Source organism: Panthera uncia (genome assembly GCF_023721935.1).
Source record: "Panthera uncia isolate 11264 chromosome A1 unlocalized genomic scaffold, Puncia_PCG_1.0 HiC_scaffold_16, whole genome shotgun sequence".
In the NCBI taxonomy this organism is placed as follows: domain Eukaryota; kingdom Metazoa; phylum Chordata; class Mammalia; order Carnivora; family Felidae; genus Panthera; species Panthera uncia.
The window spans coordinates 14027812-14050369 of NW_026057576.1; the positions used below are offsets into that span (position 1 = coordinate 14027812).

At 41.1% G+C, this 22558-nt stretch overlaps 1 protein-coding gene across 1 annotated transcript in view; it reads right to left on the reverse strand.

The window, feature by feature from the left end:
* The window catches only part of LOC125933998 (serine/threonine-protein kinase DCLK1-like), a gene marked incomplete at its 5' end in the record, with an annotated part of 92774 nt that overhangs the window by 69659 nt on the left and 557 nt on the right, over positions 1-22558 (reverse strand). Inside the window, one exon of the mRNA XM_049647304.1 lies at positions 6712-6806. Within this exon, the coding sequence (XP_049503261.1) occupies positions 6712-6806 (95 nt within the window). The remainder of the gene's footprint in view (positions 1-6711; positions 6807-22558) is intronic.

Below are 22558 nucleotides of genomic sequence, written 5' to 3' on the forward strand. Positions count from 1 at the left end.
GGGGAAAGGAAAAAAAAAAAAAGCCCAATAAAGTATAGATTTGCAGTGGGTGCAACCTAATAGCCCTGCTGGCTAATGTAGGGAATACATATAGTACATAAATGTTGGTTCAAATGATTTTAGGATATACCCGGGATGTGTACAGATGAGTGGACCTGACACCATCTTAAAAGCCTATGGATGGTATAGAAACATTGTGGATTTCTTCCCCCACTTGACTGATGAAAGCAAGACAAAGAGGAAATGAACCACCACATGGTTTTCAGAACCCGTCTTTTGAGTTCACACTGAACTTCACACTTGATCTATTATTGTTTTGCATTTCTAAAATGCTGAAAGCAGAGGAAATACTTATCCTATCTTTTTCTACGATGTCTAAGAAAAACAAGTGCGTGCAAATGAAGAAGTGTCAAAATTTTAACTAGAGCACAATGTCTTCATGGCACACTTAAGGTTGACCATAAGAACAAAAATGCATGGCTTTTGCTCGAGCTCTCTCCTTCTCAGAATAATTTTAAAGTTCAGTGCCTAATTTTTTAAAAAGAATTCTGTGCGTAAGTAAATCTTAAGTGCCTATAAATCATCAATTTGAGTCCACTGGTGAACTGAAAACTTCTGATTTGTCGCTAAGAATTTTTTTTTAATTTCTCCTTTAGTATAATGGAATTACGCTCTGCATAGAAAGAGATCTCAAAGTCTATAAATGGTGTGTTGTTTCAATCTCTGAGGGACTTTAGTTTCAAAAAGTAAATGATATATATTGCCTCTGAACAGTCCTTTAATAAAAGTCATATGTTCAAAAGATTAAATGCTGTGGAACTGCATTTCCTTTGGAACTGCCTGAATGGAAAGCTGGCCATGCTATCTATCGGCAGTTAGTACAAGTACAGTTTCTTTTAGCCATGTCTAAACAAAGCCATGGGCTTCATATCAATTGGCAATATCTGCCACTTATCCAGAACAAATAGCACTTATTGGACCTTGCTAAGCAGCGCTTGTCCCTAAGATTGACAGTGCAGGGAAGCTGAAATTTTTGGAATTTATTTTTGTTCTGGACCATCTGACCCCGCCAGATTTAAGTTAACTGTTCCACTGCTTTCTTTGCATTTTTGACAGTTCAGTCAAATACATACTAATCTTTTATGGACTCAACTGTATTAAGTAATGCATTTTACAAAGACATAACTAGAACAGACACCAGCATAGGCAACTTCACAGATGTTTACTGTTTCAGCTAAAACAAAGCAGCCTTTTGATCTCAGCAGGAGTCTCTGTTCATTTCTATTGGAAACAGTTTTAAAACCTGAAGTCTGGAACAGGTATTATTATGAACTGTTCTTTCAAGATGGAATGATTCAGTTTGCGGTTCGAATAACCTGCCAGAGAAGTGTCTTTCTCTCCAACAGACAGGATAATGAGGCACTAATTATTATAAGGCTACGTTTTCAGATGCTGTTAGATTGCCTGGACTCTTTTTTTTTTTTTTTTGCCTTCTTTTGCTTGAAATATTTTATTCACTTGGAAAGTGAGATGGTAACATATGTAACTATAAACCAGATGGTAAAATTTGATAGTTGAGCAATTTATCAAGGAGATAAATTGATAACATTTAAAATAGTATATGACAACTGAATTTCTCTCCATCTTGAATCAAACACTTTGTTTTTAAATTCAGTTTTCAAGTAAAATTTGAAAAAAAATGCAAGGAAAGGCCTCCAAATGGCATCATACATTTTTAATTTATCACCTACTGAGATATGTCAAGCCTGTACAATATCAAAACCATGCTTCACAAGTCTTAAATTGTTAGTGTTTGAACTAGTAAAACTAAATGATCACTAGGGTATGGCTTACATACAATAGACCATACACATTAAATTAATTTTTAACATTCAGATTTGAAAATAATTATTTTATGTTTAAGCAAAGCTGACTACGATTTTTAAAACAGAGGACCAGAAGAGCAGAATTAGTAGGTTAATGTTAAACAGTGGGTTATAATCACAGACTTACTTGGTTTAATACAAAAGCAGTTTTGCATACGAAAATTTCCAAAACATCAGTGAGAGCCAGGATTTATCTGAACGGAGTTTTGGACTTTGGGGGGGCCTGGTTTAAACAGCACCATTTAAGAGAATTTTGCTTTTCAAATGGATTCTTCTTCTTAGAAAAAAATCCAGACCCAATTTTTTGGGGTCTGTGTGTTAAAAAAAAAAAAAAAAAAAAAAAAAGCTTTCTAGCTTCAGCCTTTTCAACATTTGAAAAATTACATATACGGTTGTAGGGAGGAATTATGTCATTTATAGCAATGCCATCGAACAAGTTCTTCGTGTTGGTATATCATTCAAGCTACATTTATGCTGTTTCTAATGAAAGGGAAGTTTAAAAAAATTTAGTTGACAACAAAAGCTAGGAAAGTTCCTAAAGCTTATCGTTGGAATCTTCATGAGGAGTGTCCTCAGCATGAGTGTTTTTCCTTAGACATATTAACCCACAAAATAAGTAGCTTTGTCTATTGTGCAGGGAGAAAAAAATCTACCTGAGTATTTTTATTACTTTGCAGTAGAAGCATCTTTAAAAAATCAGCAATTCAAATTTGAAAAAGAAGAAAAAAAATGTCTGCTGGTGCCATTTTAATTTGCTTGACCAACAGTACAGGAAAATTGTATCTATATGTCTACTTATGGTTAAATGAAAACTGTATCTGCAGAAATTAATGACCCTATATCACTATATCATTAGCTTGTTCTTATACTCAATATCGGGTCATACATGAAATTCATCTAAACACAGGCCTTGCACAAAAACCTCAGGTATATAAATCTTCTTCAAGGATTAAGATCATGAATATAAAATGCCTGCATTTTTACTTTCAGAGGAATTGAGTTCATAATTTCAAGGTATGCAAAACCCTTTTGTTTATTTTGCTGTTAGACTTTTCTTAGGAAATGTGAAACACCTTCACCCAATCACAAACCATATACAATGCTCCATTGTGTCTTTTACACTGAGTCTCCTACTGAATCCAAATCATCCGAAGAGAGGGGGCGATACAGGTCCTGTAAGATGAAGGGCGGTATAGATTTGTTTACTTGGCTTTCTTGGGTGCCATGTGGCTCTCTTAGGAAGGGAGCAACACTGAATGAGCATCCTTGGTTTCTAACATCATCAGACCTTTTAGACTCACCAAATTTGGGTAAGAGGAAAGATAATAACTGAGAAGCCATTTAAACAGACAAAAATGGTGCTTATTTGCCTTATTGGCTTGGTCTGCTTCTGAGCTATTGCCTTCTGTGTCCAGTGAATTTTATATATAGCCCCTGGGGTCTGTCAATGCCAACTCCGCTAACTATGTGTCTAGGCCATTCTTCCTTGAACACTTCCTTCCCATTCTGGGTCGAAGAGGAACGTGCTTACCTCACAAAATAATTTGTTAGGAACCCCAGATGGCAATCAGCAAATTCTGGTCCCAAAGCAGCAACCCAAGTGTTGCATTTGCAAATTGCATAAACCCAATAAAAATTGCCTTTTCAAAATTTTATACTTGGAAGACAGAAAAAAATGCAAGCTTGACCTCCCATTGCCTTCCCAATGCTCTTGCGGTCTCCAACCACTCACCAATCAACTCCTTTCTTCCTCCCTCCACCCCTTTCTGCTAGGAGATCTCTCAGTTGGTACCCAGGCAACCAGCTCAGATCTGCAGACTGTCTAGAATCCTGGCTTCTTTTCTATTTTGTACCACCCACTCCTCACATCATCTGACTGATCAGATAATCTACACAAGTCAGCCATGTGGGAGTAGAATGGGGAGCTTCATTCAACCCACACAACACAACACATTTCTTCCTGATGTATTAAGAAACAAGACCAAGAAAAGTTCATGGATGGAAAAGATCCTCTTAGATCTGCTTCTGTGACCAGTTAACAGCTTTTAGACAGCAATTTGAATAACAGTGTTTTGGAAAAATAGGGAGGTTTTTTGGTACATCGCCACCAATGCTTTTATGAAGAAAATATCTGGCATGCAGACTCTTACTGTATATGACTATTGTAAAATACCAAAAGATGGAACAGAAAAATATAATTCTAAAGGAAGGGGAAATGTTAATTAAATCATCATAATTAACATAAATAAAATAGATTTTTCTTAATTGTCAAACGTCTCAATAATCCTTTAAAAATAAAAAATATATTCCCGTTTTTATAAATTGAGGTAGGCAGTGTGAGTGTGTGTGTGTGTGTGTGTGTGTGTGTGTGTGTGTTAGGGGGCACAGCTAACTCATTTTCCTGGCCATGTTGCTAGGCAACACAGAAGGAAAAATAGAAGTAGCTACTGTTTTCCAATTTGCAATAAAAAGAGTTAATTTATTCTTTGAAGTATCTTCTTTTAGCACTTGCCATCTTTCACTTATTTCAGTATTTCCTGCATAGGAGTATAGCCAACCATTTGAGAAGAACATTAACCAAATTTGAAACAGGATCAGTTTTGAGGGATATTCTAGGCCCATTTTAACTGGGAGGGGTTATTTGATGCAGTTGCCTCCACACCAAGATGAAAGCTTCTCTCGCTAAAGCAGCTGGGAATGTCTCCATGCACTGACATGGTACATGGATGGAGGATGTTTATTTATGGCCTAAATTTAAAAGCCTGGAAACTGAACCATCTCTGGATTATCCAGTGCTCTGCTTACAACATGTGCTTAATAAATGTTTTCAGATGACGATAAACCCTTTGTCTCCCTGAAACAAATGGGATTATTTTTCCCTCTCAAGTAGATGCCTGCATTGGTAGTTTGAATGACACAATGAAGAATCTATAAGAGAATCACCCCTTATAGTAATTTCCAAAGTGCTGGCAATGTTAATTATAGAAGCCATTGGCCACACAGCCGCTCGACACTGGCTAGACATTTTCTGCCTCATTTGGACAAAGTCATAATGACACAGAGACTACAGAGGGCAGAGGATGCAAATTCTAGCCTCGTTCTTCCAACAAAGGGACAGTTGGGCAAAGTACTTTATATCCTCTCAACAGAGGTCTCCACAATAAGCAACCAGGGAGAGAAGCTCAAATCTGTGGCAGGGATTCTCAGTGACTATAATTTAATCTCAACAACTCAGCATGAGCTAAATCCTGAATCTGAGTTTAATTTGTTCAAAGGATGAGGAAGGATTACTATGCCATGTGTACTCTCCAAAGTCTACACTTCAAAAGAGAGAATGTTCTAGGAAAGAGCACTGTCTGAGCTATACATGGCTGCCCTTACAGAAGGGGGCCTTGCTGGGTAACATGCACTAGAAAAGAATCGCCCAACTACCCCTTCCTCCACTCAACGACAGACACTTAGGGGATTCAATGCATTTGGCCAATTCTTCTTTTAGTAGTTCACTAATGATTCCCGTGCTTTAAAACGCCAAATTAGACTGTGGCCAAGAAGAAGCCCATAATGAAAACACTCAGATGGAATAGAGTTATGGGGTTTTCTATCTGGAAGGAACCTCCTTCTTGTTTTGTTTTGTTTTTCCAACTGAGACTCGGAGAGGATAACAGACTTATCGAAGACAACACAGCCATTTAGTAGAGGAGCTGGTGCCAGAGCCCAGGCCTCATCAAGTAATCTAAAGGAGCTACACCTGATGCCAGAAGATCCATGGAGAAACACAGCACACCCTGACACGTGGTGGGCCAGGAGCCAAAGAGACCCGGGACTGATGGAGGCCCCGCCCCCGCTCCCGTTTTTAGACAGCAGCATGAGGATGCAACCTTGCAGGAGGCTTGAAGAGAAAAGCTTCCATGTTGGATGCAGTTTAAATTTATGGAACTCAGAAATTTCATTTAAAAGCACATAATAAACGATACCAAACTAAGAACCCAGACTTTGAGTTCAAGAAGCCATCATAAAACCTCCTAAGAGCACATATTCCTCTCCACCTCACTTGTGACATCAGGATAGTAAAAGGCCTTCCCTTCCCCCCACTGCACCTTCCTGTCCTCCCCTTCCTACCCCCTTTATTCCTGCCCTGGTATTACTGGAAAAGACAGGGCAGGTTGTGAGGGGTAAGAATAGTAGTTCTTCCCCTTTCCTGAACATGAAGAAGATAACACTCTTTCCAGTAACTTTTTGACTTTGGTCTCCAAGCTCAGTCAATTTCTCCAGTATTACACAAGCCAAAAAAAAAAAAAAAAGGCAAATAGTGATGAAAAAGAGAAGGTACTCGATGTGGGTTTCATTCATAAATACATGTGTCATACGCATCTATCCCCCATGCCATGGACCCTAACCTGCTCTGGACCACCATTCTGTGCCATGAAGCAACCCCCCCACCATAGCCCCCCTCTCCAAAATGGCACTTTTCCTTTTCCTTCTTAAGGAAGGTTGATGGTCCGAGATGATGTCTAATGAAACTCATTACAACTAAGGAAGCTTACAAACCAGTGCCAATAAAGTCTGTGCCCGTTCAGGACAAAAAGAGAACCAGCAACTGTTTACTGTTGTCAGAGTTAAGATTCGGACAAATTCAGACAACATAAAAGCCCTGAGTTCTAGCTGAGAGAAACCACAGCCCCTGCAAGGGACCTGCCACTGGTCACCTCCTGCCCTCACCTGGTTATTACTTAGAGACAAGCAGTGTTCTAAGGAGCTGGCACCTGTGCCATTGTATGCAGAAGCGCAGGCAGGTCTTAAACAAGGAGCTTGCTTAGTTCCTTACCCTCTGCTTCCGCAGGCTTCCCGGGCTGGTGGGCGATGGGCTTGGCGACTTGCCCGAGCGTGGAGTAGACAGCTGACTACCAGGGGTTCCATTAACTAGAATCAAAGTTTCACAGGGAGAAAAAAATCGCTCATTAAAATGTTTTCATGACAAATCATCTTCTCGGAGAAGCAAGCAATTATAAAGGGACATGTGCTAAAATTCCAGATACCTTTTTATCTGCAGTCCTGTAAGTGACCCTCTTCAGAAATTCACTAGTTCGCTAATCCTGTGTTAAATACAGGCTCAGACTACATAAAAGTCCTTACAAATGTACTTTTGACAACTTTCCTGAAGAACTTATTAAACGGTGCCTTTAACTGTGCTGATAGATTTTAGACATGTGGTTAAGGTCCTGAGACGCTTTCAGCGGGATTCATCCTTAATGCTATAGGTTAGCTTCCGAGCACCACCCAGTAGGGGTAAAAAGTAGCATAACTCACAAGTGATATTCCCGGTGCCTTGTTAAAAGAGATCGCTATCTTTTTACAGTTAAGAACTAGCTTCTAGAAGTTCCTGCATCCACTTGTGCCCTGCACATCCCTCTGGCCTAACTAACTCTGAAGGACCCGCCTTCACAGGACAAACTAATTGGCACAGACACTCAGGAGGAACTCCTCACAGTTTGTCTTTATTGCTGCTGAAAATAAAAGCTGCTTTATGATAGGTTTAAATCACTGGAATTCTACCCAACTCCGAAGACTTTTCTACCACATTATCACCAAATGCAATCAAAGTCACAGAACTCAAGTAAGCAATTCTCTTCTCTGAGTAACATCACCTCTAGGAACTGATTAAAACCCTTTAGAGACATGACTTTACAAAGATATATAAGGTTGCCACTATCTTACCCATAAACATGACAACATTTTCACATGTTTTACACCCACAGTCAATGAAGTAGAATTTGCAATGAGATACACACACATTCTTGAGGGTGCACAAAAACATTTTCCATGAAGGAGAGCAAGAATGCTTTTAACTTACCTTCTATGAGTTCTAACATGGACACAGGCTTAGTGTTTAACCTGGCAAAATCAAGAGACGAGCTCCCTTCTCAGCACTAAGCCGAGCACCCGCGGAACTGGGAAGCAGTTGGATTAGTTAAGGATGGCTAAAGGCTGCTCCCAGAGCAGACTGAATGAGATGCAGGATTCATCAGCAGATGCCTTTTCTGCGTAAGGCTGACGTCTTCCAAGCAGCAGTGGGAGGTGCGGGTTCTGTCTTAGGCTACATCAAAGGTGTCGATTAAGCCTCATGCCAAGGCAGAGCCACGGCAACCCCCCACCCCCCCACACCACTAACTCCCGGAAGCCTGAGCCCTTTCCGTACTTTGCTCTGAATCATAATGGAGTGCCTCCCGGGGGCAAGAGGCCCGGTGACTCATCCGAAAATCATAATGACAATAACTTCTAAAACCTGGTGAGTACCTGGTAATAAGTACACCCTCACAAAATTCAGTGGCTCGGTGCAATGTTTATTGGTTTTTCACTATGTTTGCACAAAAACTTCACGCCCGTGAGAGTGGGAAGCTCCCTGTTTTGTCATCTTCTCTAAAGACCTTTAAAAAAAATGTCACAAAACCCATGCTGCACTGATGTGTAGCTTTGCCTTTGAAATGTATTTGGTGACTCCTTCTAAACAACAATTTGGCGGCTGGTGGGGGGGGGGGGGCGGAGTGCAGAATGAAGCAGAAGCAAAGCTTTCACGGGCTTGCATGGGGAAGAAGGCTTTCACGGGCTTGCATTCAACAGCCCGGCTTTTGTTGAATGAGCATGAGGTCAGGCCTCTCTACGCACCGGACTTCCAGCCACCGGCCTCTCTAGGGAGGGCTCTGAAATAGGCAAGAACTAAGGAAATGTGGGCAGAGGAAGAATCTACAATGAAGAAGGCAAGAGGTCCCTCAGGGGTTGACAGGAAGACAAATTTTAGGATCATAATATTTTCTTTGTCCCCTTTTCCACTTTACATCTCTATGTCACACCTGAAGGCTACACAGGCTGGGGACAAAAAGAGCAAAAAGGCGACACAGATTGGGGGAAAAGGACAAATGGGGAAGCAAATGGAGTATTAACATTTCATTTTACTTTTGATTCGCTAATCTTATCAAGCTGATGGAAAATAAAGAAAAAGACAAAGTGGGCTCCCTGGAAGACTGCCTTAGCCTTTTCAAAAAGCAAAACAAAATTGCAATATGTTTGCATTTGTAAGTACCCGTTATGTGTGCATCTCAGTTTAATGAAGACTTATTTTCTATGGCCCCGTTAATGCACTTAAACCTTTTACATATGTATTGATAAGCATATATGTATACATGAGCTCATTTAATGCTTACAATAACTCTATGAGGCAGGGAGTATTATTTTACAGAAGAGGAAACTGAGGCATAAAACGATAAACAACTTCACCAGCAAATATGTGGGCAGAGCCCCAAATCTAACCAAGACAATCCAGAATCTGCACTCTTCACCACCACATTCCCTAAGGCGTCAGCCTCCTAGCCTGCAGGGAAGCCAGATAACTACACTAGTAATCACAATAAAGTATTTTGAGGATGACTGTCTTGAGGGTTGCTACTGAAATCCTAAGTATGGCGTCAAAGTTGCCCTACACCCTACAGAGAGAATAACGGGTAATGAAACCGAACCCAAGTATTAGTGTCATTTTGCAGGTGAAACAGGGTAGGATACAATGAAGGAAAAGTGTTCCAAGGGAAGGGGACCACGTGTTTTGTGGCTGGGAATGGAGGAGGGAGCAGTGTAGTGCATTGAAAAGACCTAAATAGGTAGGGGTTATATAATGCAAGGCTTTACAGTTAATGTTAAGGAGTTTGATTTTTATCCAAAGGACAATGATAAGCTCTTCATGATGTTAAACAGGAGCGAGGAGATCAGATTTATATTTTTAAAAGCTCTCCAGAGCTCTTGCTTGTCAAGAACGGATTAGGGGAGAACAATAATGCGCTCAGTCAGGGATATCCCTACGGAGAATGGGTAGGCAGGAGGGAGTGTGGCACATTTAAGTGTCCTACGGTCCGAGAAATGGTGTGGCTGGGTGAAGGGTGGTGCAGTGGGGGTAGAGGTAAATGGAAACATTCCGGAGAGATTTCAGAGGTTCAACACTATAGGACGTAGTAACTGGTTGGAGAGGATTGCGACAAGAAGAGGGGGAGCAAGTTTGGAAGGACAGAGAATTTGGACATGTCAGATGAAACATCTTATGTGACATCAGTTCCACAGTCTAGGCTGGTATAATTTTTCCTATTTTATCTGAAGTGATGTGCCCAAAGCTGAACAGCTGGAAGGTAGCAGCACTAAAACTGGATCTCATTTCTGTCTCCTCAAAGAACTGCACACTTTTCCTGTGAGTGGCCTGTCCTGACACCTCAGGACATGTCCAGAATTCGTGTCCCCTGTCTGCAGGGCTAAGGATTCTAGGTTCCTTTCTCTACCACTGGGGCGCCTCCTTCATTTAAAGCCACTGGACTCAAGGCTTCTACTTGTGTTGCCATCTCTCTGGAAAAATAGGGCTCAAGTGCCAAACAAGCCATTTTCCAACCAGACATTTTTGGAACACAACCTGCTTGAAAGCTGGGAATGGCTTGTGTTCTTAGGGTCAGAATTCTATTCAGACTCTTCCTCTTGGCCACCGAAAAAGCATTAGCAACTTCTTAAAGTGGTTCTTGACATCCAGACAGTATCACACAACTTACTGTTGACTCACTGATGGAATACATAATTTTATTTTCTAAGTAAGTCTGACACATGTGTTGAGTTCAGTTATTTTTTATCCTGTAATACCAGAAGTCTCTGAATGCCAATATAAAAGGCTTTGTATGGGGTGGCTGGGCGGCTCAGTCGGTTGAGCATTCGACTTCTGCTCAGGTCATGATCTCCAGTTGGTGGGTTGAAGCCCTGCTTTGGGCTCTGTGCTGACAGCTCAGAGGCTGGAGCCTGCTTCAGATTCTGTGTCTCCCTCTCTCTGCCCCTCCCCAACTCATGCTCTGTTTCTCTCTGTCTCAAAAATAAGTAAACATTAAAAAATTTTTAAAAAAGGCTTTGTCACCTATTTAATAGAACTTATTAAAATTCAAGTAACAAATGGCATTGCTTTACAGAATAACGTATTACTTGATTAAAGGAGTCTGTATTCCAATAGGAAAAAATCCAACTCAATCCAAATGGTTGTTTTGGAATGGCCAAGCAGGTCTAACAATTAATTATTTCAACGTGAAAGTCACTACATCTGAATTACTGAAGGACACATCAGATCCACTGCCTTGGGGTACATTCTATTGGGGTACATCTCCCTTAAATCCTGTATCCCTTGCTCTACTTGTTACTTCCTGAATGAGAAGTGCTAAACTTTAAGCTGGATTATTTTCAGATCCCATGATGATCAATCACATAACTGGCCACCAAAGAGCTGTGTATGAAGTCTGTGGAGTTGGCTTTAAAAATCCCTAGTTTGTGTCCCTGCTTTTTGTCCAACTGGGCCATCACCTAAGCCCATCGGGAACAAAACAGCACGGATTGGTCACAGGACATTACTCGTCATGAAGGATCCGGTCTCACCTTTTCTTTGATCATTTCTGACAGATGACCCTCCTCTAGAGCCATAATTCAGGGCTCTATAATCAATCAGTCAGCACCCACACGGCATATACCATACACTGACTATGGGCCTGCCTCTGTCTGTCGGTCTCTGTGTCCCAAAACTTGTACTTGAATATGAACATTACAAAAAAACTCTAGAATCTGGGAATACTTGGCTTACCGTTACTAGTTCATTGCTCCTATCAGGTGACTAGGTGCATGTGTATATTAATTTAGCAACGCCTTGGTAAACTTAAAGGGTTTATTCTCTTTAGAGTTTCATTCTTTTTAAAAAAATTTTTTTTAATTTTTTATTTATTTTTGAGAGAGAGAGAGACAGTGAGACAGAGTGTGACTGGGGGAGGAACAGAGAGAGAGGGATGCACAGAATTTGAAGCAAGATCCAGACTCTGAGCTGTCAGCACAGAACCCAACACGGGGCTTGAACTCATGAACCGCAAGATCATGACCTGAGCCGAAGTCGGAAGCTTAACCAACTGAGCCACCCAGGCGCCCCTGGAGTTTCATTCTTAACAGTCTCAGACCACATGTGGAAGTTAAATGTTTAAATGTCTCAAACTGGTCCTGAAATCAGAGCACTCTCCAAGCAAAACTATCTAATTACAAGGTAACTTTTTAGACATGAAAATCTACCTTGTCCTTTCCCAATCTCCTTCCTGCACGTAAGGTGGTTCATTTATTTATGATGCGACACTTGCAGTGATGAGAGGAGAGAACATGTCTGCATACATATGCGGTCCGGTTATGTATTCAGGGGGTAGTGACTTGGGCATGTTGTTGGCAAGATCTGACTGCTTGCTTTAGACTTTAACTCATTCCCTGATCATGGAGGAGGTTGTAGATACTCTAAAATCTCTTTTCCCAGCCCTTGTCCATTGCTTGCCACATTATGGATTAGAAGAAGAAGAAAGAAGAAACAAAAAGCAGATGGAGTCCAATGAGGTCAAGAGAAAACAGACAACTATCGAATGGGGTAGGGGTGGGGGAACTCTCAGGGAAACATGCATTTTCCTAATTCTGTCTTCATAGATACTCAACTCATAAGTGAGGTGGAACTCTGAATTTCTCCATTTGTCTACATTTTCTTCTTAAATGGAATCAATGGGTCCAATTCAAAGGGACTGTCTATTGAGAATAATGGGAACTGGCCCATGAAGGCGTATTTTTGTTGTAGGTACACAGAAACTGTGGGGATGCAGGAAGGGACCTGGCTCTATGAATTAATTTTTTTAATATTTATGAAAAGTCCCTTGAACACCAGGAAACCTAGGCAACTTGAACAGATCCCAGTATTTCTCAATTCACTCATCTGGTCAATTTACCTAGTAGTTACCATGAACTTGGGAGCATACAGACTGTGTAAAGAACTCCTGCTCTCAGAAACCTCACAACCTAGGAGGGTGATATGATATGTCACCTAAAGACCAGGAACCAAATCAAATGTCACAGGATTGTAGAGTGAAGAAGACCCTAAATAGTGAGGTAATCAGGGGACGTTTCACAGAGGTCATCTGGGCCAACTGGGTGTGCACCCTCTTTTCAGCTGAAGCAGCAAAAGAAGGCTTCTAGGACTAAAGAAAGCTACCAAGTGGAAAAGCCCAAGGGTTATCTGGTAGAAATTTAAATTAGTTCATAAGATAAAGCACGAGTCCAGAGGAAAAGTGGGAGACTGAGCTGGAAAGGAAGACTGGGACCAAATCAAGATAGTTTTTCATATGAGAATAAGGAGTTCAGATGTTTTTGGGCAGACAGTAAATAATGGCAACAAGTCTGACATCAGTTTGCAGGGCAGATGTAAGGGGCAGAGGACAAAGGCAGGGAAGAGGTCACCTGGCAAGCAGTGTTTGTGGCCTGTGAGAAATTGGAGTTCTGGAACAGCACTGCGAAGGGGGAGCCAGGAAGACTGGGGACAAACTGAATGCAGAAGGGAAGGGGGTAAAGGAGTCAAAGATGATTTCGGGGTAACTCAACAATAACAAAACAGGACTCCTGGAGACCTCTGGTTTATAATTATGAAAATGTGTTAACTGGGGTCCCAGGACAGGCCATGGTTATTGTGAAGGAATCGGGCATGCAGAGCACCTTAGATCAGGGTGGATGAGTGTCCTGGGATTGAAGGGCTCTGCTGCCCCTTTGGTCCCCATGTGGGTGCTTTGCCCCCATTCTACCAGGAACGGCAGGACAGCCTCCCCTTCAAGTTGAGCCTGGGAGTCAGCCCTGGGGCAGTTCCACAGTGACGCCCCCTCCCCCCACCCAGGGACAACATGCCCAGAGGATACTCCACTGCCATCTGGGCTTACCTGCTGAAATGGAGCTTTCCCAGCTTACCAGTGGGACTCACTGCTGAGCTCTATGACCTCCTCTCAGTTCCCATGTTACTTACTGAACTTATCAGATATTTCTGGCTCTCCGTTCATCTTGAAACTTTCTGCCCTGTGACTTCTGTCACCATCTGTCATGGTTCTCCTGCCTCTTCTGATGTGCTCTGATAACCGCAGATGGTCACCGTGCTTCCGTGTCCGTCCTTACTCCACAAACTTCTCACTGGGCTAGAGGAAGAGGCATCCTACACTTCTATTATTTAAATCACTACTATATGCCAGGGTCTCCCAAATATACTCTGTTGGCTCAAATCTGACTTAAACACAGTTACTTATTCCTAGTTGCCTACTGATGTTTCCAAAGCAACTCACACTCCACATGTCTGAAATGTACTCACTCCCTACCACTCCTCTCCTCACCCCTCAAACCTGCTCCTCATTTCTGACTCCTCTCTCCTCTTCTGGCCTCATATCCAGTTAAATTCCTGGCTCATGCCCTTTTCAAAGTCTATCCCATCCCCAACGTTGCTGTCTAAATTTTGGCCTGAAAATTTCTTTCCTGGATGACTATGGTGGCCTTGTGGAGCCTTCCTTGGTCCTTGGCCCATCATGTGTAGCCTCTCTCTCTACCACTGCACCACTGTTTCTAAAATTCAAAGCAAAATCAAATCATGATCTTACCTTAAATTCTCTTTCACCGTCTAACACCTACAACAAAAATATGCCCTCTCAGGCATGTGCAATGAATGACTACAACCAACGTGGCTACAATCTTCTTCTCCCAACACTTTCCTCAAATCTATCATTGGTCATGTAACAACTGGTCCTTAAATATGCTATACAAATTCATGCTTTTGTGCCTTACCTCCAGGATAAGAAGGCCCACCTGGCCCTTCTTATCCTGGAAGGATCCTCAAGTCCCAACTTGTAATTCCAAATTTTCATGGAAGTTTTCCCTGACCCCTTTAATGAGATTTAACCCTTTCTTTCTCTGGGCTGTCATGGCACTTTCTACACAATTACAGTAAGTGGTGTGTGTGTGTGTGTGTGTGTGTGTGTGTGTACTGGTGTGTGTGTGTGTGTGTGTGTGTGTGTGTGTGTGTATGTGTGTGTATCTCAATTTGAAAGCAAGAATATAAGCAACCTGAAGACAAGAACTGTGGTTTAATCATCTTCATATCCTTGGGACTTAATACATGCCTGGAACAAAACAGATGTTCAGGAAATGTTTATTTAATTAATATGGGGCATTTACACTGAGGAGTTCATAAAGGCAGCTGATGTAGGGTGTTACCTGCCCCCCATACACAGTGGGTCAACATAATGTTTCAAAGTTTTGCAAAGCACCTTTGGAGATATTCACCTGCTGAGGGCGAGCACTGGGGGGAATTGATGGGTGCAGGGAAAGAGGACTGAGATTTATATGCCACAAAAAATTCTAAAAACACAAGAGATGAATCATCAGCCCCCTTGATCTTCTTGGTGTATTTGTTTTCAAGAATTCCCTTGGAACCCCAAAGCAGCAAAGATCTTCCATAGAATGTATAAGGTGAAATCTACATTAAAGAACAAGACTGAGCTAAGAAAAAAATAATAGCTATAAATCTGCCTTTGAAGGTGTTTGATATAAATAAAAAAAGTTGACATATTGGACTAGAAAGCTGATTAAAATTCTCTTTGCTTCCTCAGCTTTGATTCCTGTCTTATCTGCATATGTTGCATAAAATATTTTTACATAAGTGTAAAAAAAGAAAATTTGAATAGCATAAATAAGAAACTGCAGGATTTCCAGAGTCGTATACAACTAAGTTGTAAGCCTGTGGAGGACAGAATGGTGCTTCAGTCATGGTAGAAGGTCATTACTAAGCCACCCAGCTTTTCCCTCTGTCAAATGTTCCCCCTTGCATCTCCTGCACACAGCATTGCTGGTCAATGGTGGATTCTCAGTGCATACTGAGTGAATGAATAGTTGTCGCCAAGAGTATTTCTACCTTCGACTATAAACTTCTGAAGGACAAGAAAGTCCATCAGCTTATGCTTGAATTGATGGGTGTAAGGCACCCACTGAGGGCTCAATTATGTTTGCCATGGCTTCTACAGAGAGAGAATCTAAGTAGGTGTTATTCTATGAGAAAAAGTTACCATCCGTTTAAATAGGAATAAAAACTCTAAAGCAAGTAAACAAACAAACAAACAAAAAAACACAAAGTTCTTCTAAGTGATCCAGGAAGAGGTCAAAATTTTGAAATTTAAAGTTTTAAGGAGGACTGCAGCAATGAAAATTCAAGATAGGTGAGTGTGATTTTCTTACACTTTTAATATTAAGAAAACAATATAAAGCAAAACTAAACTTTATCCATTTTTACTGAGATAAATTTAGTGCATATTATACTCTTATTCTGGAGATATTTTGTTATAACTTCCTTCTACAGATAAAGGAATTTGTTTAAAAGAATTTCACTTTTAAATTACACATTTTATGAAAGTCTGTGTTCCAAAGATAAACACACATGAATAAAGATTCAACCCATATTAAACACTCTTTACGATACTCTTAGATATTCTCGTTTCTTTAAAAAGCAACTAAAAACCACTTTTCCCATTTCTTAGCGATAACTGCATTCAGTGTCTCGGCACACTATTGTCTGGGGGCTCATTATTCTTCTTGTGTGTTATTAAGGCTCCTGGTTTCTCTCTCTCTTTCTCTCTCTCTCTGGTTCAAATTGCCTTTTTGGACTCTTTATGTTAAGTAGATTAATATTAATTCATCAGGTATGTGAATTATGGTATCTACAAATTATTTAGGGGGCTTGACCTGTATGCTTCTTGAGAATTGAGGCTATTTTTTTCATCTCTGCATCATTAGTGCCTAGGAAATGCCTGACACCAACAGATCTGCACTTGATATTTCTGAATGTGTAAATGAACACCTTACATTAATAAATCACCTCTAGGCTTCTTTTAGCTCCAAGAAGAAGAAGGAGTAAGGGATGAAGAGAAGATTTAGAGTGGATACTCATTCTTGTTCTAACACTGACTTGCAAAGGAAAGTCTCTATCTACAACTGACCATACATCAGTTGGTCAGCTGGAGTGAATCATTTTAACTTCTCGAATGCTGGTACCTGGGACCAATACTTAGGCTTCTATTACAAGGTGTTATGATGTTGTAAACTGCAATGTTAAACCAGGTACCATATTAGTTATTTCCTGGAAATAAAATCTTTAATAAACAGAGGTGAAGAAACAGGTATTGAGAATGGCCAGCCTGCATTGTCTACAGCACAGGAAGCCCCAGGTGCCAGCCCTGAGCTGCCACTGTTAACTCTGTCACTCTGAGTCAAGCAGTTTCCCCAGCCCTGACTGCTTCCTCATCTCTAAAAACAGACTGGGGGCACCTGGGTGGCTCAGTCAGTTGAGAATCCATCCAAGTTTGGCTTGGGTCATGATCTCGTGGCTCACTCGTGGGCTCAAGCCCCGCATCAGGCTCTGTGCTGACAGCTCGGAGCCTGGAGCCTGCTTCGGATTCTGTGTCTCCCTCTCTCTCTGCCCCTTCCCCACTTGTTCTCTCTCTCTCTCAAAAATAAATAAACATTAAAAAAATTTAAAAAAAAAAGACTATATTGTTACATAACAAATAATAATATCATGTCTTGATTGTAGTTGGAAGACAGTTAAGAGAACTGAAAAACATCAAAGAGATAAAAATCCTGTGCAAACTGTGATGTCATTTAAATATAAATTAACAATTTTCTTACGAACAGCAGCATGACATGAAAACTGAGCAAACCTTAACTTTATACTACGTTGTAATCTCTGTATAACATAGGAAGATGAATATTGAAAGCAGAAATTGAACTGAAGTAGAAGTGATTTCAAATTTTACATTAATACTTTAGGGGGAAAAACATTCCCCCTAACGTTCTTTCATGTGAGAAAGTCAGGCCTATGATGGTAACTTGGTTTGGGGCAATAGCAGGGCTTTCAAGGCATGAAATTAAAATTATGCACATTCTAGTCTCTATGATTTATAAAAAACAGTGAACAGGCTATTTTAAGAAAATGGTGATGCAGGAGCATCAGTCAGTTAAGCATCAGACTTTGGCTCCAGTCATGATCTCACAGTTTGTGGGTCCGAGCCCCGCATCGGGTTCTGTGCTGACAGCTCAGGGCCGGGAGACTGCTTCAGATTCTGTGTCTCCCTCTCTTTATGCCCCTCCCCCACTTGTGCTCTGTCTTTCTGTCTCAAAAACAAATAAACATTTAAAAAATTAAAAAAAATTTTTTTAAGAAAGGAAATGGTGATGCAGTTAATATAGAGATAATTCACTGATCCTTTCCACTGGTTTTAAGAGCCATACTTGGGTGGAGATGGGAGTCTTAGGCTAGCACAGGGGAGGGGATTTGAGGCAAGCACTCCCCTGACACCCAGAAGCTGTGTTTGCCCAGAAAAGAAATGGAAATACCACTGGCCTTTCTAAACTCTGGGCTTAGATCTCAGGGAAAGAGAGTGGTCTTGGGAATGTTCACATAATCGACAATTTTGTGACTGGGTACTACTGCTCTGTAAACCCTCTCTAAATTAGTATCATCCAGAGAAAGGTGAAAGGATTTGGTAGCAAATCAGAATCAAGAGACAGGCATTGCATCTTATTGGCTGTTATATAACCAAGGAATAGTTGTATGGCATACTTTCTAAAACAAAATGAAGTTGAAAATTTTATATGCATAAAGGTCTCATGTTAAACGAAATGCAATCAATGCCACTTGATTAATTTTGACCTAGAAGTTAACGATACCGTCAATGAAATGTAATTTTGGAATGGATTTGGATTTCACTTTCTTTTATGGAAATGATACTACCCGGCATGGCTCACCTATCACAAATTCTAAGTTGGTGCCACTTAAATCAACCAGATTTTCCCTAGAAATGAAAGGACTCAAGGAAACAATAGAAAACTGAAATGCTTGTTTAAAGCAATCTATTGATTTTGAGGCATTGCACCCTATCCATTTTAAACTTCTAAAAAGAACAGTTACAAATTCTGGCAGGGATGAATACAAATAGATTCATTGCATTTGCCTGTCTGCTTTTCAGCGTTTCTGAAATTACTTTTGGTAAATGATACATTCCATCTATATTTATAAGATTATAATTAAATATATTATAATATTTGTACAATGTTAGAGATGCTGTGCAGTGATTATGTTACCAGTTAATTCTAAAGTGAAATAATTTCTTGCATTCATAATTATCTTTTTAAAATTAGATTCATGATTTTTTTAACTCAAATTTTAGATGTATTTTTGGAGTAAAACAGGCTTTTCACTATTTACAAGGTTATTTCTGAGCTGCAAAAATTCTCTCTTCATGTTTTTCTCCTGTATTCCCCCATTCAGTCTTGGATGCCACAATCAGACAGAAAGTGCGAGGACACTTTTTTCTGCATCTGTAGTAGAAGAAACCTTAGCAGCAGACAATAACTGTTTCAGAGCTCATGAATTCGTTCTTTGACATGTGCACAATAATCTGACTTACCCCCCCTCCTTGACTTATGAAGACAAAATAAAAAATGAAAAAAAAAAATTCTGCCCAAACCCAGGAGCATCTAACTGCCCAGAAGTCTTAAAAATAAAGTGTATTAAATGAATAAACAAAAAAATAAAAAGCAGAGACAGACCCACAAATACAGACAACAGAGGTTGTCAGAGAGGAGGGGGTGGGGGACTGGGCAAAATGGATGAAGGGGAGTGGGAGATACAGGTTTCCAGTTATGGAATGAATAAGTCATGGGGATAAAAGGTGCAGCAAAGAGAATGTGGTCAGTGGCATTATAATAGGTTGTATGGCGACAGATGGCGGCTACACTTGTGAACACAGCATAATGTATGGGGTTGTCAAACCACGATACTGTACACCTGAAACGAATGCAACACTGTGTGTCAACTATACTTCAGTTAAAAAATAAAACTAGGGGTACCTGGGTGGCTCGGTCAGTTAGGCGTCCGACTCCTGGTTTCGGCTCGCATCATGATCTCACGGTTCGTGAGTTCGAGCCCCACCATGGGCTCTGTGCTGACAGTGCGGGGTCTGCTTGGGATTCTCTCTGTCCCTCTCTCTCTGCCCCTCCCCTACTTGTGTTATCTCTCTCTCTCTCTAAATAAGCAAATAAAATATTTTTAAAAACTAAATCAACATTGGGGCGCCTGGGTGGCTCAGTCGGTTACTCGGCTCAGGCCATGATCTCGCGGTCCATGAATTCGAGCCCCGCGTAGGGCTCTGTGCTGACAGCTCAAAGCCTGGAGCCTGCTTCAGATTCTGTGTCTCCCTCTCTCTGACCCTCCCCCGTTCATGCTCTGTCTCTGTCTCAAAAATAAATAAACGTAAAAAAAAAATTAAAAAAAAAAAACAACTAAATCAACATTTAAAAAGCTGTTAGATTGGGCTCCTGGGTGGCTCAGTCAGTTAAGCGTCTGATTTCGACTCAGGTCATGATCTCATGGTTCGTGGGTTTGAGCCCCACGTCAGGTTCTGCGCTGACAGCTCAGAGCCTAGAGCCTGCTTCAGATTCTGTGTCTCCCTCTCTCTCTGCCCCCTGCTCATGTTCTGTCTCCCTCTCTCTCTCAAAAATAAACATTAAAATGAAAAAAAAAGCTGTTAAAAACAATAAAAATAATGCATATTTATTCTGTTGAAATAGCTATACTGTAAAAGACGTCAGAATTTGCCCAATCACCCATTATTAAATGTTTCCCCACTACACCTGACATTTTAAAATTCATGGTATATACTAAGAAAGAAGAGAGAAAATATTAAAATTTGTCAATGTCAGAGTTGTTTGAGATCAGGGACTAATTTTGTTTGTTAACACTGTCATTTTTAATAGCATTGATAATGTTTCAATTAACGTGGGGCTTCTTTCTCCATTACAACTTTATGTGATTATACTAAATAGCCAAGATTTTAGGGGCAACAGTCGGGCTAGGCCCATGACCTTCCTCTTTCTTACTGTTCTACCGGGGCTCATTCGACAGCCTGGGTTTGCCTAGAGAAAATGAGCAATGTCCTTTGGTCGAGACTGAACATCCTCCAAAGAGCTCAGTTTTAACCTGCTAGCTGGTTAATGAAGAAGCTAAGGTCTCCTGGGGGAGTTTTACATGCAGCAATTCTACCACTCCTCTGTCATTTCGTAGGAGCCCACATCTCTGTGTATAGATATTGTCTCTACCGAAGGGAAAGATTTCCCTCAATATCAGTTTCCAGGGAAGGGATGACCTTCAGACAGAAATTCTCTCTTGTCCCAGGGAATTGGCTCTCTGAAGGTGGGTCATTGTAACCTTGGTCTACACCTCATAGTATTTGGAGCTCTGCTCTTGGGTTAAAGATGGACACTGCCACTTGGAAGCAAGCAGAGACGTAGAAAGAAGTCAACTGTGTCATGCCAATAAATGAAGACGAGCAAGCCCCATCTTTCACCCCAGATTAGCAGTCAAATGACCTCCTGTATTTATTTCCATTTTGTTATCCGTAATTCATTAGTTCTCAAACTTGGGTGAGCATCGGAATCACCTGGAGGGCCTGTGAAAATCCAGATGCTAGGCCCTTATCTTCAGAGCTTCTGATTCAGTGGGTCGATGGAGGGGCTCATCAGAACTACATTTCTAACATGTGCTCAAGTGATAGTGATAGTGCCAGTCAAGAGAACAAATGTGGGAACCACTTCCTTCACCCACTGCTCCTCATACTATGTTCCATAGACCACCTGATCAAAATTGCCTAGAATACTTGCTAAAACGTAGGCTTATGATCCGAGAAGTCGTAAGTGACACAAGCCCCCAAGTGACATTTATGCTGAGATTTGAGTCTCGATGCCTTACCCATTAGCAAAGTCTCATTTCAGAGTTCCATCCAATCTGGGTGAGTCATGTCATATTAAGCAAGGAGTTCTCAGCCCACCCTTAAACTAGGAGGAGCAAACAAGCTTCATCCCAAGTGCCAACCATGAGCTGAGACTTATTCCCAGGCTGGTTGTGATGTAGGGCATGCTGTGAGAAGTGTGCAGAGGCTGCCACCTTAGGGTAAGTGTCAAAGGAGAAGATCTCTGGAGACCTGTCTGGGGAATAGCTGTAATCAGCAAAAGCCCAGGGAGACGGTAACTCTTAGAGAACCAAGGCTGGGGTTCTAGCTATCTAGCTTACTAGGAGTTCCTTTTTCTGAGACTCACTTTGGAGGTTCTGGTTTTACTTTTTAAGGAAAAACATCATAACATCTCTATTTTTAAGTATGGAGGTTATAACTTACATTCTAGTGTAACAGCTGGTGAGTGATGCCAGAGGCAGGGCCTTGCAGCCCCAGCCGAGAGATCTTTGCACACGCTCTGTCTAAGCCCACGCTGGTGAGTACAAGAGGGCCTCTGTGTAGGCCCCAAAGGTCTTTGTCTCTATTTATAAGAGCTTCTCTGTCTTCATGTAATCAGGGACAATCACCTTGATGTACGTATCATTTAATAATTCCCATTCAACAGTTTATAGTATGTAATAATTCCCTTCAATCGTGAAATAGACCTTAGACCGGAAGCCAAAAAGAAAAACAAAACAAAACCAACCAAACAAACAACCAAACACACACCTTCTAACTGACTCACATCATTTTTAAGACCAAAGAAGGAAGAGACAGAGCTGACATGGTCATCCTGTGAGCACACACATTGTGCTCTGGCACCAGCACTAGGGCCGCTGAGAGGCAGGACACAGACCAGAGTCACTGTAGCCCTCCCTGCTCGACGCTCTCATTCTCACTGCTTTTAGCTCCAGAGCCGTGCTGGGTCCACAGTAAAATGTGTGTGAAACAGAAGTTCAGCAAATACAAATT